Source organism: Anastrepha ludens, chromosome 2 (genome assembly GCF_028408465.1).
Source record: "Anastrepha ludens isolate Willacy chromosome 2, idAnaLude1.1, whole genome shotgun sequence".
Classification (NCBI taxonomy): domain Eukaryota; kingdom Metazoa; phylum Arthropoda; class Insecta; order Diptera; family Tephritidae; genus Anastrepha; species Anastrepha ludens.
The window spans coordinates 90,999,489-91,019,501 of record NC_071498.1 but is presented as its reverse complement, the minus strand read 5'-3'; the positions used below and the strand labels follow the sequence as shown (position 1 = coordinate 91,019,501).

General features: G+C 36.5%; 2 protein-coding genes across 2 annotated transcripts; one reads left to right on the top strand and one right to left on the bottom strand.

Annotated features, from left to right (window-relative positions):
• Window positions 1-11,574: 11,574 nt before the first annotated feature.
• Window positions 11,575-12,529, top strand: LOC128854736 (general odorant-binding protein 99a). The gene is made up of 2 exons (XM_054089062.1): window positions 11,575-11,782; window positions 11,999-12,529. The coding sequence occupies exons 1-2, from the start codon at window positions 11,741-11,743 to the stop codon at window positions 12,383-12,385; spliced, it is 429 nt and encodes a 142-aa protein (XP_053945037.1). The 5' UTR covers window positions 11,575-11,740; the 3' UTR covers window positions 12,386-12,529.
• Window positions 12,509-19,698, bottom strand: LOC128854735 (uncharacterized). The gene is made up of 3 exons (XM_054089061.1): window positions 19,412-19,698; window positions 18,930-19,283; window positions 12,509-13,358 (listed from the first exon to the last, which is right to left on the bottom strand). The coding sequence occupies exons 1-3, from the start codon at window positions 19,493-19,495 to the stop codon at window positions 12,951-12,953; spliced, it is 846 nt and encodes a 281-aa protein (XP_053945036.1). The 5' UTR covers window positions 19,496-19,698; the 3' UTR covers window positions 12,509-12,950.
• Between the last annotated feature and the right edge of the window lie 315 nt (window positions 19,699-20,013).

The window sequence follows — 20,013 nt, the reverse complement described above, 5'->3', positions numbered from 1 at the left end:
TTCTTTCTTTGAATTTGCACTAAGTTTGAAACTTGGATTTCTATGGTTTTAGTAGGAGAACGAACTATATTTTTATAAAAAGTTACTATATTTAAATAAGATAAAAGTTAATCGCCAAAACTTGTCAATTTGTCCCTATGCAAAAGTTATTTAGTGCTGTGTATATGTGGCTATAATGCATGCAACTGTGAAGCTCTCTGAAGTTTAATTCAAATATGTATATTAGGTACACAAATTTATAATTTAAAATTTCCTTCAAAACAGCAAGGAGACTAAGATGCTTTTTTTAATATTATACAACTTTTGCTAAACTTGACGTGGCCTGCTTTAGAAACCTTTTTTTTTTCAAATGCACTGCAAATAAAGTCCATAACGAATGTGATTTCAGTGTCAAAAATGCTGATGTCCAAGTATGCGTGTGCTTGAATGTATCTGAATGTACACATACCCTGTAAGGATACCCAGCAGTCGCGCATTGGACCGGTTTCAGTGAATTGGGGATGGTGCTTAATTGCCACTTTTCGAGGACTAGGGTTGGGATTGATACAGTTCAAAAGTCTGTAGCGCTTCTAATTTATGCAGAAATTAAATTGTTTGTATATTTAATTATAAAAGTGAAAAAATAGGAAAAATACAAGACTTGATTTCTAAGCATGTCCTCGCTTCAAATTCTGCTACAAAACTGAAGTGTTACTTCTTTGCCTTGCCATCTGTTGCTGGGTTCATAGCACAGCCAGCAGTAATTGGCAAAATATTCTACTAAAAGATGGCGCAAAATTAATCGCCTTATCAGAAGAATTATACATTTTGCAAATGGCATCATACGTCAATCATATTTGACACTAAGCAGGTGAAATATATAAACATACTAGCAATGGAGAATAATTTTAGTATTTATTAAAAAAGTAAATTAAAACGAAACTGGATAACTGGTTGCGCCACCTTGTTGAAATATGCGCCAGAATAGGTCTATTGAGCTCTGTATATATATTTTTTTGAACTAATAACTAGTGTGCGTTTCGATGAATTATAGTTAAAAGAAATAAAAATTCCAAAGTCACAATATTTATTACGGCGAATCATTAGGCAGGTGATTGTTTTGATTTTTGTTTTCAAGAAAGCTTGGTATCACTACGAATAATGCTAATTCTTCGGTTCCCGATTAATTTATTTGGTTTTAAATGCGTTGGCTCTGGGTCATCGGAATGAAAAACAGTTATTGCGACCTTCTTTTGAATTGAGATACCTAATTTGAATTTGAGAAGCAACTGCATAATTTTCCTTTTCAAATCAAAGCGGGACACAAACTCCGTCTCAGTATAAAATTATAATTCATTTAGTAGAGTAAATTTGGGGAAAAAAGAGCCAATCGCGCATTTAACATCGAGTGCAATTTTATTTTTGCTTTTAATAAAATACTACGACCACTATTTGGCGAAAATATGGCTGATTAGACTTTTGAGTTAATTTTGAGAACTGTAAAGAACATGAGCATTTTATAGGGAACTTTTTCTTGAATAATAATGTTATCTACAACCTTTTCTTAAAACTTTTCTTTGTAATATAATTAATATTATTTTAAAGTTAATGGCAAAAATAAATTGAAAATTAGGAGATGTATTCCTGCAGTATGCAATATTTTTCTTTTCATTGAATTGGTAAAAAAATGTCTTTGAGAGTTTTCTTACAATATTTTATTTCTCGAAAATTTTGACCTATTTAACATATATTTGAGTTTTCTAATATATATAACTTAATGTGTTTTGGAGCCTCATATTCGATATACCCCTCAATGCTTTTACTGTACTATTTAGTTTGAACGAAAAAAAAACTCATTTTCTCTCTATCTTTATCCCAACCAAAAACTTTCTGCATAAGAAGTCGTAATTTATTTGTGGGGTCGAAGTGGTAGCTCCCGGTAAACCCGAATTTTGGCTTTAGTTCTTCAACATTTTGCGATATGAATAGTAAAAAGCTAAGTAGAGCAAAATGTGTAGTATTAGTGCCGAAACAGAAATGGGTTTTACTGGGTTAAGTTTTTCCTGCTGGGTATTTGCATGTATGCAAATGTATGTTGAACTTATTAAAAATTTTTGCAACCCACGTTTTTCGCATAATTAAATTTTATTGCACCGCGGTGAATTCACAATTAAGTAGTTAAATAGAAATATTCAATTTAAGTTAAAATTTTATTTATTTTAATTACTTTTTTTGTTTAGATATAAAAGCACATTTAGTGATTGTGGCTAAGTAAAATATTGGGTGTGACATTAAGATTACTCATTTAGGTGTAAACAATATGGTTATTCGCCAAACACGAGAAGTGATCTCACGTACTAGCTTAAGTGCGCAGTGCAAGTTTGTTCAGTGAGCACTCTTTTTAACCGTGTGGTAACATTACTAAAGCTTCAGAAACGAGCTAAGTTTTGATAAAAATGTCACTTTTAAATTACCTCAACTGATTCAAAACAATCAATTGAGGATTTTTTAATTGGAATTGCTGCAGCGGATGATGTTCTTATTGAAGGTAAAATAACTTTGATATTGCTGACTACTATAATACCATATACTAACAACTTTTCATTATTTACAGATATGGAAGACAGTGGATGAAGCCTCGCAAAGTTTCGAAAATTTAAATGAGGACCTTTTGCATATCGGCTTGAAACTAGTTCTTCCAATGTTTGAAATTTATAATTTCAAAGTTTAAACAGAGAAATTCTTGAAATCAGCTATGGTTGCAGTGAAAGCAAAACAATAAAAGTATAAAGCGAAGTTTCACTATAGCTGTGGTGGACTTACCTCTGAAGACACTCCAAAAAGTTCATAAGTTTCAACGCTAAAAGAGCTAACATGGCCCTCACGTTAAACAAAAAGAGCATTCGCACTCTCACAGGCGCCCTCACGGGTCACTTCACCTGCAACAAACACTTACATAAATTAGGCATAACTAACACCAGCACCTGCAGATTTTGCTGCGAAGATGAGGAGTCTATAGAACATCTCATTATCGAATGTCCGGGGTTGACGCATAGAAGGAAAAGGTTTTTAAACAAGTTCATGCTTACAGATGAAGACCTTCAATCACTCCCTCAAAAGGAGCTGGTACAATTCATAAGCATACTTAACAGTCAATAGACAGCATAGGGTGCACAATAGATCATTATGGTCGCAGTGCTAAAGGGCCATACCTTAACCCTTTACAACCATTAACTATTAACCATTACCTCTGAAGTTTACCAAACTTTTTTAGAGGGTAGAAGAGCTACGTAATACGGTTTATTAATTGATGGATGGATTGGCCACATCATAAGAATACCCTACGACAGAGTCGAAAAAAGAGTGTTTACTTTGCATCCATTTGGCGGAAGAAAGATAGGTCGACCAAGAAAGAGATGGCTTGAAGACGTCGAAGCAGACTTAAAAGCGATGAACGGTCGTAATTGGAGAAATGGTCCACCACAGATTGTGAATCTAAGAGAAAGAGAAAAAGAGAGAGAGAGAGAGAGAGGAGCTAATTAGTAGTGCATTTTGTTCTTGCTTTGAGTTAATCTGCTCTTTTGTCATAGTGCTAGGCCACCTACTCAATAAAGGCACGGAAAAGTACATGCTGTCAAATGGCTTTCGCAATGACTCTGATTTTGTCAGGATGTTTCGCAAATATTCATATAAGTTGGGGCAATGTGAATTGTGCACCAAAATCATGTGATTTGATGCCGTTCGATTTCTATCTTTCGCATTTTTGAAGGGAAAGTTGTGCGTCAAAAAATTGAAAATGCCAAAGTGTCATCAAAAATTCTTTAAGAGAATAAAATACACGAAGCGACAAAATATACGAAGGTCGCTATTTATGTTTCAGACCTAACAATGGATAAATAAACATTGGTGGTTGAAAAGGATTTATTGGTTTTCAACCCATTCTCCATGATGACCGATATACTTGGAACATTGTAAAAATAATCGAATAGAAATGTTAAGGGTGTAATTTAATTTTTTTCCAAGAAGAATTTTCACAGCCACTCTATACAACACAAATATGGCTCAAGCCCTATGATCAAAAAGTACCGGGAATGTTTAAATAAAATAAAACAGGCAAATTTATTTTATCTCCTTCAAAATATGGCCCGTCAGAAGCAACACACATGTGCCAACGTTTAACCCAGTCCTCCATGTACCCCTGGTTGGCCAACGAAGGGATGGCCTTCAGCTTCTTCGTCACATTCTCTTTGATCTCCTCTATCGACTGAAATCTCCTTCCACGAAGTGGTAACTTCAACTTGGGAAACAAAAATAAGTCGCACAAGGCCATATCAGGTGAATACGGTGCTTGCACGATGGTATTTACTTGGTGTTTGGCCAAATAATCCAGCATAATTTGGGCTTGGTGCGATAGCGCGTTATAATCATGCAAAATCCAAGAATTGTTTGCCCACATTGCAGGCCTTTTGCGACGTACAGCATCTCAAAAACGCTTCAAAATGGATAAATACTATTCTTTGTTGACTGTCTGTCCTGGTGGAAGGTACTCATGCTGCACTACGCCTTGGCAATCGAAGAAAACAGTTAAGCCGGTACTTTTTGATCATAGGGTATGTACATCAAAATGTTCTGTGTACGTCTATTTGCTGAACTCTACAATGGAAATACCAGATGGCGACAGACAACACAACAGGTGCCCAAGACCAAATAAAAATAGCCTCGTACAATATTTCATTTTTACACTATGTACCTATATCAACATCTGCAATCTGTATTACATTAAATATATCAAACCTACAAAATACATTGTTTGTGTTTTAACCATTGGTCTAATAGGGACACCCTATTTAGGTGAAATGTATCTACCTATGTAGTTACCCTTTATTTAAGTTTGGGACATATTTATGTATATATACACATATTTTGGCGGTTGACAGATACTTTTAAGCGCAACCACCACGAATAAAGGCTCTAAATATAGAATTTCGTATTTTAACTCTGGAGTGCTGCATATTTTCGATAATATGTAGACTGCTTCATTCAAATTTTGATTATAATACAATTCACTTTCATATAGGTATATACTCATACATCTGTAGTAAGTGTGTGCATGCTTGTACTTATAGTTGTGTGGAAATTTTTAATTGCCTAATTCACAAATGTGCACCATCAATCAATTTATTGCAGTAAAACAAATGGTCGCCAACGCATATCCGTTTATTAAATTGATAATTTGAGGTTAATTTTTAGTGAAAAGCCTTAAATGTTGAATGTGACCACACAACGGCCACAAGTTGTAATTACATGCGATTTATTACGAGTTAATGCATTTTTTATACACGCACGCACACATTCAGAAATAAATATTAATGTGTATTAAATTACCAAAGCACATTCACGTGCATATTTTTGCTGAATTGCATTGTTATTGTTCTGGCCGAACGGAAATGAATGCGTGCGGTAGTACTCAACATATTGTGCGTGCATACATACATACAAGTATATGTACCTATATGCTCAGGAAGAGCTGCAGAGAATGGCTGGTGGGCGTAGCGAAGTTTGATGGTTTTTTAATTATTATATTGCAAATTTGTTTTTGGAGTAACTCTTTAATGTAATTAATCCATTGTTATTCGTGAGCGATGGACAGACACGCGCACATGCGTGCTTTATGCAAACAAATACAAAAACCACATGGGAATTGCACTTAATGTACATATATAGAAGTAAATCATATGCATATTGTCCTACAGTGGCGATGAAAATTGTAATAACCACTTTTTTGGAGAGTCAATTTTCGTAAAGCTCTAAGGATTTTTGTTTTTAGAAAACTTGGAAGTGTAAGACCCTTTACACAAACTTAATTGTACTGTTAGCATCAACAACTTACATCCAAACATATTCAAATCATGCAAACTCATACGAGAACAAAAAATTTTTACCTAAGTGGTTTGTCCCACAGTGAGCAACCGCTTCAACCCAATCTAGGTACTCCATTTTTGGTTAGTTAGTTGGCTGGTTTAAGTTAGGATTCACCAATGATCCGCGAATATAGTAAGATTGTTTATGTCTGTACCAGCCAGCTCCTCGAGGTTCTAAAAAGCGGTTGCCAAGGGTTAATAACCTCGCCTTCCATAGGGCAGGGAGTTCACAGAGGAAGTGGAAAAGTTTCCTTTTTCTCCGGTTGATTACAACTATGGTAGTATTGATTGTAAGGGATATCCATTTTGACTGCCTGCTCTTCTATGGACTAAAAGCCAGTTATCGTTACCGTGAGTCTGTAGGCATCTCTTTGTTTCATATTTATCAATGTTAACGTTTGTTTGTGGTTGTATTTGGACCATAACGTTCCATAACTCATTCTTAAGTTTTTGAGAATCTTTTCAGACCACATGACATTTTTAAGAGAGATGGTCCATAATGAAAATTTTCACCGATACTTTTGTAAAGCCATTTAACCTTCTAACTTCTTTTCAGCGGGGTATTTTAGGTACTTGTCGAATAAAGTATCAAAGAGACCCACTATAAGCGAAAATATTGAGTTAAAATGTGTCCTGAAATTATATATCATATGCTCGAACAACAAAAATTAAAATTTAGTTTGACAAAAGAAAAAAATTTTTACCTCCATGGATCGGGGGGCTTTATCATTCGTCATACGCCGGCCTTTGATTTGTCGCACAGTGTAAACAGGAAACTTCCTTCATCTTAAAAATAAACTAATGAATAGGTAAAAACCTACAGATCAGCAACAAATCACTAGATTAAGTTTGTTGTGAATAGAAGATATAAATGCAGCAGATGGAGATTAAACCAGGCGGTTATCTATTTATTATTCTATACCATATGGCATAGGCGCTGTTCATTTTCTGCTTTATGCCATATAACCTTCTTATATTTTTTTATTTTGCTTTCAAGTTTTTGGGTAAATATTTGATTAATAAACATAGTAAAATGTCAAGATGCACTAAACACAAAGATGGCATCCATCTCGTACTGCTATTCCGCTCTTAGTGCATTTGACTAAAAATCTCTGTATATGATATCACCCGTGTGAAGAACACGAATAAGTTTTGTTTGCTTAATTTTTTTTCCTATCACATTCTCGCTCGCGTTTTAATATTTCTCTCACACAAAAGCGTATGAATGTGTGTTCACACCTTTCTGATGGGCGAACACTTTGAAATCAAGCAGGTACCTGGACACAGGAACATTGCAAGAAAGTTTTAGGTAGATGAGCTAACTAAACAGATTACAGGTCCTTGATGAATTTCGTGCTCTTCAAATGATAGGCTTCGCATCAACTCAGCGAACACTGGCCAAGAACACTAACTTGCAAGGTCGCGAAATCCATATTTATACGGGAAGCTTGGAGAAGCTCGTGGTGGTTTTTAAGGGTAACAACGCTGCAGCTCTGAACTGTTGTGGGCACTTTTACCGGACATTGTCCACTAGATATGTAAGTTGTGAGGCTCGACATTACTTTGAGTTCATTTTGCGAAAGCTGGGAGATGAAGTGGAATCATTTAAAACCCTTTTCCATAGTTGTCCTGCACTCGTAAAGCTAATTTTTAGGTATCTTGTCTCACAACGGTATCTAGGTATCTTAACACGTCGCCGAGCATGAAGTGTTCACATAACCATTAGTTCGGTTTTGGTTATGTTTTTTTCTTATAATAAATCTCAGTCCGCTTCCATCCTCTCTTTTCAGTTTTTTCTTTACCTTTTTCGGTGCAATGGTGTCACATGGAATACATTTAGATTCCTCGTCCAAGTGAGTTCCCCTCACATAATCCATCTTTACCTATTGATGTAGTACCTATAGTACATTGGTTTAGAATCAACTTAATGTTAAAGGTGATCTGATGGTCTAGACGCATTAAAGTTTATCCCATAATATAATTATGAAACTATTACTTAAGCAGTTTCAATTAAAAAAGAATGTTTTTAATATAAAACTTGTAAATAATAATACAACTTGAGCAATAATAAAAATGTTTTTCTTTTAAACAATCATTGCGGATCGGCTTTATTCTTAAATCTCTTTCAGAAATCCTATCACATATACAAAATTGAAACTCTGGAGTCTAAAAAATGTACGTCTAAGCTACATATTTCCTTTTCTGACAATGAAAGCGTTCTTATAACAACGACTCGCATCCCTATTAAGCCAAGAAGCAACACATTTTCAACTCTCTTGCAGTCTGACTCAAATTAGTCGCGACCATAGGAAACTTTCTCTGGCTTGATAACACCCAAATGCGCAATGCAGTCTCAGCTTAAAAGTGAGTGTAGGCTTAATGCAAACGTCTATTTAACCAATCTTGCCCCATTTAATCCTCAATGAAGAGAGCTGTAGTCCTTTCTTTCTCCCAGTAAACACATTTGAAATTCTCAAAAAGTGCAAGAGCCAAAGTACCGATACCGCATTACTAATACGAGGCTTGACATGTAATATGGATGTGATTTTAAAAATACAATACGCCATGTATGACTTACTGCCTTTTGACGAAATTTTCGATTAAAGTATATTGTCAGCTCAGTTTCACCAATACCACATCGAATATCGGAATTCAATTCAGGATTTGAGGCATGATATAAATACTTTGGTATATAATACAATGCCCATCCCCGTGACGTGAAATATGGCTATTTGCAAACCGGCTTCGGAAAGCTCTTGTAAGACAATTTTAGCTTTCTTTGCACTACAGGTCCATATAGTTCTCTATGACTAAACGTTGCATTCAACAACTGTCTAACTGACAAGCAGGTATGACTATGACAAAACTATTCAGACCAAATTCTGAATAAGTGGATTTCAAAAGACGCCCGTTACGTACACCTAATACCAAAAGGCATGTGAATTTGTTTGGAATGTTAAAACTACCAAGAGCGATGACAGAGCCTTGGACCACTGCGGCACTTTGAACTGACCCAAGGTTTCCATTCGGGTTTTTAACTAGCTGTATATCAACTTCATATCGACCATATTTCATTGATGAGTAGCGGCAGATTTTTTTGTTATATTTTCATTACTTCGAAATTACAAACTCAGTCCCATTATTTCCAGCGGTATTGTATGTATAAATCTGTACTTAAGGCATATACATACATATTTACATAAAAAGTCAGAAGTGCTATACATGCATACACACATTGTTACACTGCTGCGGGGTATAGCTGCCCATTGCTCAGAAATCAAATTAAATTCTCGAGTGGCTTTATGTTTTAATATCGCCACTGTGAGTACTACCGATTGTTAGTTTTGAGTGGCTAAGTCCATTTAAGTCTCATCAGTTTGTTATTAAACGTTCTTAATAAATGCCAGTTGTAATAATAATATTTGTGTAAATCCAAATATTAATTTTATTCTCGATAATATTTTGCGAACATTTCAATGGAAAACAATATACAGCGCAAATATTTGGGATGGTGGTGAATATACAAGTATATGGTCGAAGTCTTTGTCTATTACAATCAAGAAGCACCGCACCGAATACTTTATGGGCTGGAGAGTTTTTATCCATTCGTTTGACATGATCTAGCCAATGTAGCCATTGTATCTTTTTCGCTCTGTCTACGCCATAGTATGAATTTTACTGCTCATCGTGGTGTTCGCCACCGCTCAAGTTGTGCAAGAAAGAGTGGCTCACATCCTGAAGGGCTTGACAAGAAAATATTTACAGAATATATTGTATTTGTAACATATTTAGCTTAAAAACATCACCACTATATTACTACCGGATTTTTTCTACAACTTTATTGAAACGAGAATAGAAATGTCTTAGTTTGAACGGAACTTCACTTTTTATACCCTATTCTATTCTATACCCTATCTATTCTTTATGTAAAATATCATGTCCACCTAAGTTATTTTAACCTTCTATTAACCTTTTGCGATCGGCAAATTTCTTTGATTGCAATATCAGCCAATAGAATTCGTTGAAACTGATTTACTGCATTAAATTTTATTTTTTTCTACTGATCTCGGAAATCTTTCCTTTCCTCTTAATGACACCTTGCCTTGGCAGCATCGACCGCAAAGTGCTTAACAAAGCGCACCAAATTCACATCTGCGACTCTTTGCTGAAACGTTATGAAATCGACACATTTTTTAAGCGGATGGACGGCAGTATTGAAAAGTGGTTCACATCGGAGAATAATAGCTGAAGAAAATCGTGATCAAATTGCTATGAGATGGCCCAACTCATCATCAATCACTAAATTTTTACTACTGTCAGCAACTTACCAAATCGAAGCAGGTGATCGATCAAAATTGACCAGAATTGGCAAATAGAAAGGGAAGTTATATATCATCAAGGCAACTTAAGATCCAATGCACATTTAACAAATCGTTAGAAGATTCAGCACCCGCCCTGGCCGAATGGGTTGCTGCATAGTTTTCATTCGGAAACAACAAAATTTCAGGGAAAAGTTTTCTCAAATAGCGGACGCCCCTCGGCAGACAATAGAAAAACTCTAAATGTATTTCTGCCATAAAAAAGCTTCTCATGAGCTCCTATCTGCTGTCCCTTCAAACATGAAGACACACACTACAAAACTTTAGTGATGATACACAGCTGGCCTCAGGAGTGGCTGAAAAAAATTAGTTGATCGAGTTTTTAGTCAATAGGGGATCATTTTTTTTAAGCGCGGAGTAAAAGTAGATAATTTAACTAAGTTAATTTCAAAAATTTCGAAATAAAAGAAAAAAGAATGGCTCAGCAATTTTTATCAAACTCAATAACTTAAATTGAATGCCTAAATATAATTTTTTGAAAGGACATAATTCTCCATTGACCTCGAAATTAAAAAAATTAATAACCAATATTTTTTTTGTGGGTATAACAAGATGCGGCAAAATTGAAAGAACTTGTCAAGTTTGAGTTCTTAATCCTCCAAATACTTAATAAACAAGTACCGTTATAAATTATTAATCGCGCAAATGCCAGAGTTACATGTGTATATTATATGTAGGTAAAGCAAAATTATATAATAATGCCAAAAGCAAGCAAGCAGGAGGCAAGCCCAGATACAATGAAAGGGATAGTTGCGTGACGGCGGATGATAGCGGAACGTGAGTACGCGCGCTGAGAGTCGAGATATCAAGAAGCATGAAACCAGTTCGTGTGGAATGCTAATAAGTGTTTGCATATAAAAATACAATAAAACTTAAAGTATCATAAGCGCAACGAAGAAACCACAGCAAGCCAAGAAAATGGTACGCGACCAGCTTCGATGGCTGATTGACTGGATGGTGGCACTTGGTTCAAAGCTAGTTGCTGGTGGCGACAGCGGCCCGTAGCTGGTTTTCATGTCTGGCTAGCGCAGATTACAGGCACACATACGCATGCCAGCAATATGTATTTTGAAATTTCCAGAAAACCTGCACCCAGTCGTGTCGCAGCCTGCTTGCCTCGACTACGGGAACGACGGTGACAGCAATGACAGCCCACTTCCTAAGCGACAACCACGCACACAACCTCAGCTTCAGCCTCAGCCGAGTAGCAGCACTATTCCAATCGGCGACCGACAACTAGGTACTTCTTTTTTTTTCTACTAACATATAAGTAATTTAAATTCAAGTCACACACCTACAAATTGTGAAAAAATCTTGCAGACTGGTTTAGTCCGCTGTGTTACCTGCAACATTCAACAACCAATAAATTCATTGTACGCTCGCTCGCTGATTTGCTTGACCGCGATAAGATCCGTTAGGACTGTGTAAAAGTTGTGGAAAAAGTTGCTGATAGTTTTAAAAATGAAACTCCAGCTGATCTTGTTGCTGGCCTGTGTGGCATTGGTGAGTGCGTAGCGTAGAGCATAAATAAATAAATATTAATATAACAAAACAGTAATTGGCACAGCAGCACTAAAAAAGTAAAAGAAAATTTTTTTTAACAATGTAACACTTTTGTGCAACTTTTTTCTTACCCCATTTTATCTCTTTTCTTCTGCGCTTGTACAATTTGCATTAATTTTTTATTTACAAAATATCGTTTTGCTTATCTGTCAACAGGCCGCAGCCAAATTTCAGCTCCGCACAGCTGAAGATGCGATTATTGCGCATGAGGAGTGCCGTGATGAGTTCCGTATACCCGAAGATATTTATCAGAAATATTTAAACTATGAATTCCCCGCTCACAAGCGTACTAATTGCTACGTGAAGTGTTTTGTGGAGAAAATGGGACTCTTCACAGAGGAGAAGGGCTTCGATGAGAAGGCGATTATTGCGCAATTCACTGCGAAGAGTTCCAAAAATTTGGCTAAAATCTCACATGGTTTGGAGAAGTGTATCGATCACAATGAACATGATTCGGATACCTGCACTTGGGCGAATCGTGTCTTTTCCTGCTGGATCTCCGTAAATCGACCGATTGTGCGCAGGACTTACATTGCGAAATGAACATTTGAGTTGTATTTGAGACGGGAGGTGTAATTTTGATTTTACAAAATTTAAATATGTGCTACATATTTTTCGCACATACATACATACACGTGAAAATAATGATTATTTAAAAACATGAAATAAAATTTCTTAGATATCTGGGATGTGTCTTTCATTAAAAGCCAAAAAAAGCAGTAACATAAAATAAATAAAATGGGTGTGATTCAAGGCACATTAAATAGGTAGCGGCAGTAGAATAAAAGCAACACGAGCAATGCATTTTTTTTTTGCGTTTGGCCACTAGAATGTTAAAATTTATAAGCAAATATTGACAGTTTAGAGTGACTTAAATAACATTTTCCAATTTAGAGACCAAATGAATAGATACAAATCAAAACTGCAACCCTACTTCCGCTATCTGTTTAATGGGCCTTGGTTTGACAAGGGAGCTAAATTTTTTTTGTTTTTTTTTTTTTTGTTTTTAATAATGAGTATTGTGCGAGTATAGTTATGTGTATCTTTAGCTTAATCTACTATTCTGCGAAACATTGTCTGCTTCTTCCACCTTCTCCCCGTTACTCTCCTACTCTTTGGCTTCACTTGCTGTTTCGCTAGCAATCACAGCACTCAACGTCGTCGCTTCTAACGGATAGGAACCGTCCGTGTTATAGTTCAAGCGTTCCAAACAATTATACTCCTCGTACATCCATTCACATTTGTCGCGTGTTTGCATTTGCTCAGCGCTCACTTTGCATACATCTGAGGCTAAGCGATTTTGTCGCATTGGCCCAAATGCTTTTACCCAATTTTCGAAGTTCCACTCGTAAGTGTGGGTATAGAAATTCATCTTTTTAGCTAAACATTGAAAGAGGCAGGGCACAACTTCTTTGGAAGGGAAGGCGGCATACTTTTGTAGCTCTTCCATTGTGACATTCAGCTCGTTGGCACAGCTCAGTATGTTCCTGTAGGTTTCGAGAGTGTATAGTTCAGCCTGCAGATAGATATATATTTATTTAAATTAAATGATTTTGTAATGTACAACAATTTAAATAATCACTCTGGTTTGAAAGCCAGAATGTAATTTTTTCGAACATGCGCTTTATATGACAGAAAATTCCGTATGCAAAAAAAAACCTTAAGTTAACGCGATTTTAGACAGACTTTAAACTTTCATTTGTTATATAGGGTTATTCAATAGGTGCGCTTCAACTTTTTTCCGATAGGGAGGGCGAACGACGCAATATTTTTTATTTTTCGCTTATCATTTGTAAACTTCATTAGTATACATTTCATCACGGAACGCTACACACTTGAGCAACGATTGCAGATCGTGCAAATTTTTTATGAAAATAATCGTTCTGTTGCTGCTACTTTAAGAGCATTACGGCCATTTTACGGTCCATTTAACAAGCCGTCCCGTTTTGGGGTTATGTGAAGCCATTGGTCTACAGTAACAAGCCGGCGACGATTTGTGAGCTCAGAGCCAATATTGAACGCGAAATTGCTGGAATTTCGGCCGATTTATGCAAAAGAGTGGTCGAAAATTGGGTTAAACGATTGGACTTCGTAAAACGTGCACGCGGTGGTCATGCAAAAGAAATCGAATTTCATACTTAAATGTATATGTTCAAACTCGATAATAAAAAAAAAATTAGTCAAAAAAGTCAAACCGTTTGTGTTTTATTCAAAAAAGTTCAAAAGTTGAAGCGCTCTTACTGAAAAACCCTATACTAAAATTCAATGTGCTGTAAAACCGCATGCCTAGAAGTTTTCTAGAGATTCTGATTAACACTAATTGCTTGATTCATTCAGAGTTATCCAGTGAACAAGTATCAACACCATGCCAACGGGAATTGGAAGTTCTCCCAATTTGGAGCACTGCATTGTGATTGAGCTACTTGATTCGTTGTTTGGAAAAAGACTCCCCCCGTGCTACCCAGTGAGCGAGGGAAATGCCCAAGAAGTCTAAAAGTAGTAATACTCAATCGAAATATCAAATTGTTGCTGACAGCAGAAGAACTACTTATTATAAAAAACCGAATTAGAAAGATTAAGTCCGCGTAGAATACTGCAGCGACTATAAGAGAGTTACGAAGATCGAGTTGCGTTGCCTTAAAAGCTATCCAATTCACAGAATTTTGTCATCCATTCTACAGGCGGAATCTGGCTCCAAGTGACTTTTTACTTTTCCCAGTGGCCCTTAACTCCCTCGCGGAAATACTTATATATACATATATACTTATATACTAGGTAGTACAAAAAGTTTTGCGGTTCGAAAAGAGAGGTCTGCTGCTAACCTACATGTTTTTCGTTATGTTGGTACACTTTTAATAAGTTTTCAATTCTTTCTTTGCGTACAAGCCATTTAGTATCGACGTGTCGTGGTATACATTTTCTAAAATAGAAAACATCAAGTATCGTGCAGTGATTGAATTTTCATTTTTGAAGGTTTAAAAGCAAAGGAAATTTATGAACGAATGTGGAAAGTGTATAAGGACTTTACGCCATCAGTTAGAACAGTAGAAGGATAGGTTGCTGAATTTAAACGTGGTCGTACAAGCCTTGAAGACGATCCACGTCAAAGACGTCCAAAAACAGTAACAACACCAGAAATCGTAAAAAAAATAAGAGGTTTCGTATGGTCGAGTGGTTGAAAGAGATGTAGCAGAAACTCTAGACATCTCATAGAGCAGTGTAAGCCATATTGTAACTAACGTATTGGGTTTCAGAAATCCCTGTGCAATGCGGGCCGCATTCTCTAACAATGGAACAAAAACATATTCGAATGCGACTTTCTCAGCAATGTTTAGAGCATTTTCGAAAGGATAAAGGGAATTTTGTGCAAGGATTCATAAATATGAATAAGATTTGGGCTTATCATCATGATCCTAAATCAAAACAAGGGACTAAAGGGTGGTGAGAGCTTAGTTTATTGATCCGAAACGAGTTCGTGTACAGAAATCGGCAAAGAAGGTGTTAGCACCGATGTTTAGGGATGCGAAATAAATTTTGTTTGTGGATTACTTGCAAGCTAGTAAAACAATAAATTGTAAATATTACTGTAACATTTAAGATCAGCTGAAGGAAAAAATTCTTAAAAAAAAGTACCCAGTTTGCAGAAGAAAAAAATTATTTTTCATCAAGACAATGCGCCGTGTCACAAGAGCATTTTGACAATGGCTCAAATGCATGAATTAAAGTTCGAATTGTTGGCGCATCCACCGTATTCACCAGGCCCCCGGCGACTTTCATCTCTTTTTTAACAAATGATGATGATACCAGCTGTGGAAGCACATTTTGAGGCCTTCCAAACTCATACTTCAGGGAGAGCATTCATAAATTGGAATCTCATTAGAACAAGTCTATTGATGTTCAGGCAGACTATACTGAATAGTAAAGTGTATTTCAAACCATAAAGTTGTATTTTTCTTATCGAACAGCATAACTTATTGAAAACCCAGAACATTTTTTTCTGTTTTTGATATGAGACTGATTTCCAAGTGAATTTTGTGGACCTGGGTAATTATTTGCATACTTCTTGATTGCTATACTTTTCCCTCTTGATTTCCAACACATCTCATCCTCTCTTACTGTAACTGATTCTAGCTAATGAAGAATATTTCATTTGCAGCTCGCTTCACAACATTCGAATAGATAAAAACTTTTTGGATAAGTTTTCCGATTTGAAGTACTACTTATGTGGTTTGAAATATAATTCTAAAAAAATTCAAAAGCATAGCCATGTTTCTTTTGGTAAGAATGTTGATCATATCTTTTATACATGTGAATATGGCTAGAGAACTTGTGAAAATATTGCAAGTTTTGGCTTAAGCCATTTTTTTATGAGTCTAAAATATAATTAAACTCTTAATCCGGTTCGTTCGAGGACTAGTGAAATTGACACATTTCACACAAAACTTCCTTTTTTTAATGAAAAAACCTACTCTTCCATATAATTAAGGCACAGTATTATGTCTCCAATACTTAACCTTCACAGCAATACTTATTTACTCTAAATATAACAAAAAACTTATACGAAAACTTCAACTTGCATTCCTCCTTTTCACAAAAATCAATATGACCATTAGAATGACAAAATAGTGATGTACGGGTATTTTCATGATCGAAATAACGTCAAATCGGTTGACGAGAGGCACAATTTTTGACGTTGAGATTGGTCAAAGATTTCTCTTACTGTTTTGTCTAAAGGTAAGTCCCGCAGAATTTTCTTGGTCCATTTATAATTTCAACAGTCAAAAAATTTTTTTCTATGCCCTTTTTGTACCAAATGAAGTGGCGTCTATTCTGTCTATTCGCCCTATGGACAGTCGCGTGGCTTTCAAAGACTGAGAATTGTCAGTGCGGCTAGCTCTAACCAAGCTCTAATAAAGGGTTTTCCAATAACAGGTGTTATTTTCAATAGCCCGCTATTTCAGTAGATGTCACTTTTGAAGCTGTCATTTTTTGATATTTGACTAGTAGAAACTACGCCATTAATAAAAATGGAACGATATACGCTTAAACAACGCATTGAAATTATTATTAACATTTGGCAGGGACGGTTCGTAAAACTCGAACATTTTTGGTCATCGTGAAGCACCTTGTCGGACCGCAGTATAGAAATTGGGGAGAAAATTCGAGCTGTTGGGACGAGTTAGTGATGTAAAGAATAAAACCCGTGCACTTCGCGTGCACCCGTGTCAAGAACAGTGCACTACGCGTCAAGAACAGCCGAAAATATTGCTGTTGTAGCCGAAAGTGTTAAAGAAAACCCAGGTTTGCCCATTCGTTGTTGTTCTTTGGAATTAGGCATTCCGTAAACGTCAATACACCGTATTTTGTATAAAGATTTGGGTCTTAAGGCTTGCAAAGTCCAGTTAACACAAGAACTCAAGCCGGCCGATTATCAACAACGTCGTGTCTTTGCTGATTGGGTAGTCGAAATGCATGAAAATGATCCATTTCCATCTCGGTGGCTTCGTCATCAAGAAAAATCGTCAGATCTGGGGCTCAGAAAATCCAAGAATTGTTGTCGAAAAGAGAGGCTCCTCAACGTAGTTATCGGACCTTACTTTTTCGAAAATGAAGCTGGAGCAACAGTTACAGTGAATGGATTGCGCTATCGAGAGATGATTAACGATTTTTTATGGCCGGGATTAGATGGTATTGATTTGGACAACGTTTATTTTCAACAAGACGACGCTACGTGTCACACAAGGAACGAAACCATTCATATTTTATCAAAATAACACCTGTTATTGGAAAACCCTTTACTTAGGATACCTTCCTGGGAATGTACTTATATAATCTTCAGGTTTACAGGGTTTGGTTGAAAAGTAATGAGCCTTCCCGCGCGGAGCGTCTGCCAAGCGATGAACCGAATCGGCTGGTGGAGGAAAATGATCGTTGGGCCTTTCCCTTCCACTAGAAACCGGTCCCAGTTCGCTGGCAACAGCGGTGCAGTCAGCATCGCTCCGCTCGGCCCGACCTCATCAAAAATTGGACCCTTCATCACGACAATGCGCCGGCGCACACCGCCTTCTTCTACAACTCTGTATTGGCCAAGATGGGGGTTCCGGTGCTTCCCCACCCTCCCTACAGCCCAGACCTGTCCCCTACGGACTTCTTCTTGTTCCCGCGCCTGAAAAGAAAGCTGAAGGGGAGGCGTTTTGACTCCATCGAGGCGATGCAAAAAACTGTGACAGCCGAATTGAACTCGATTCCGGCGGATGAGTTTAAAAAATGTTTCCTGCAGTGGAAGGACCGCTACCAGCGGTGTATTAACGCTCAAGTGTCCTATTTTGAAGAATATTAGTTGTATAAGCCAAAAGGTTTAACAAAACTGCCTAAAAAAAATAAGACTCATTACTTTTCAATCAAACCTTGTATATGATGTACTGCAATAGGTATGGAGCCAGTATATACAAAATAACGCTTAGAGCTTCATTTAGTGTAGCTGTATGAGGCCAGCTTTTGCAAAGCATATTAGATTTTTTTACTTTAAAAAGTAGTTTGAAGTAAATTGAGTTACTCAAAGTCAAGCCATATAGAATTTATCCGTTTGATAAAGTGGTATGGAAATTACTTTCAATGTCCCAAAAATAACTCTGAAAACATTTTGATTTTATTTTTAAAGGATAATCAGCTCTATAACAAACGGCCATCGAATATTTTTGCACACTCCACAACTTTGTTGAAGTAGTTCAAGGTGCATAGGAACATTTTTACATTCATTACTACTAATTTTGTAAAAGTAAATTTACCTATGTCGATTGGAAGGAAGTTCATTATTAAGTACTAAATCATTAAAAATTATACCTACGGTACTGAAGTGTGTTTGAGTTTTTCAGTTTAAATGACGAACATTCTGGACACTTGATTGAATTTCAGGACTCTAATATCTATCTTTGCATGTATGCAGATCTCTAATATGGAGTGTTGTGTAGTTCCTACTTTTGCATATAGTGAGTTCCTATGAGCGGCTTTATTCTTCTTTTTTATACCACTTTTCCTAGATAATCAGTATTGAAATAATATACATATACCCCATGTCATATCATACCTGTTTCAAGCAACGAAAGCCCGTATATGCAAACTCGCAGCCATCCTCATTAAATCGATCTAACTCATAGCGACAATAGTTGTACATATCTGCACCCAAATCTTCGGCGATCTGCTGCTTAATCCACTTGCTTTCACCAGCATCGAACCAGCGCTTCTCAGCGGCAAGACACCGCGTAAAACAGGGTATCTCCTCTTTCGTCCACTTGGAATAGCGTGCAACTTTTTGCAGCTCGCCGACCAAATCTTTGCTACCCACTTCACGTAAACATTTGCGTAATATCTCTGTATCCGTATCGGAGTTTTGACTCGCAGTCATTGCTGACAGCGCCTTTGTCGTCGAAGCGCTGCTAACCTACAAAACATTTGTTTATTTTATTTCCTTCTCCACAACTATTTTATAATTTGCATATCCTACTTAACTATGGATGTGATTTGTTGTTTGGCTAGTTTTTGATGTTATGTGTTTTTATTTTGACTTACCATTTGCATACATATCGCGGTGGCAATTAATAAAAACATATAAGACGCTTCGCAGAAATTCATTTCGTTTGAATTCGGTTTCATTGAAAAAGTTCTGGTGGTTTTTACTTGGTTCTTCTGTGTTGGAGCCGTTCAATGAGACTGACTTGGATTGGAAAAAATCGCGGCTAATCAGCCGCTGTAGCGACTAGTGGACTGTGGTGTTGTTACAGTTCATATGATTGGTATTTTTTAATCTTACTCGCTGAAGATGAGCTGATAACAGTGTGTTTTTTTGTTTGTTTGTATCGACGTAGTAATGCTTGGATTGCGACTGGGTTATCGCTGGGTGCGTTGAAGGGTCATTGATTGTATGTAAGTATTGTAACACGGGCGAGTACGAGGGTCGCCTTTTATATTTTACGCCTTTGCAAAAGTATGTGTGATAAGCTGTAATTCGAGCTAATTCGATGAGCTATTTTTATCGAACAGTTTGGTATTTTTTTACAAACGTTTTTACTTACGAGCCATATTTGTTCTATGGAATTAATTCGTAAACATTTTCGTGCGAAGATTTGTTCGACGTGAAATATCGATACAGTAAAACATTGATCAACTTACTT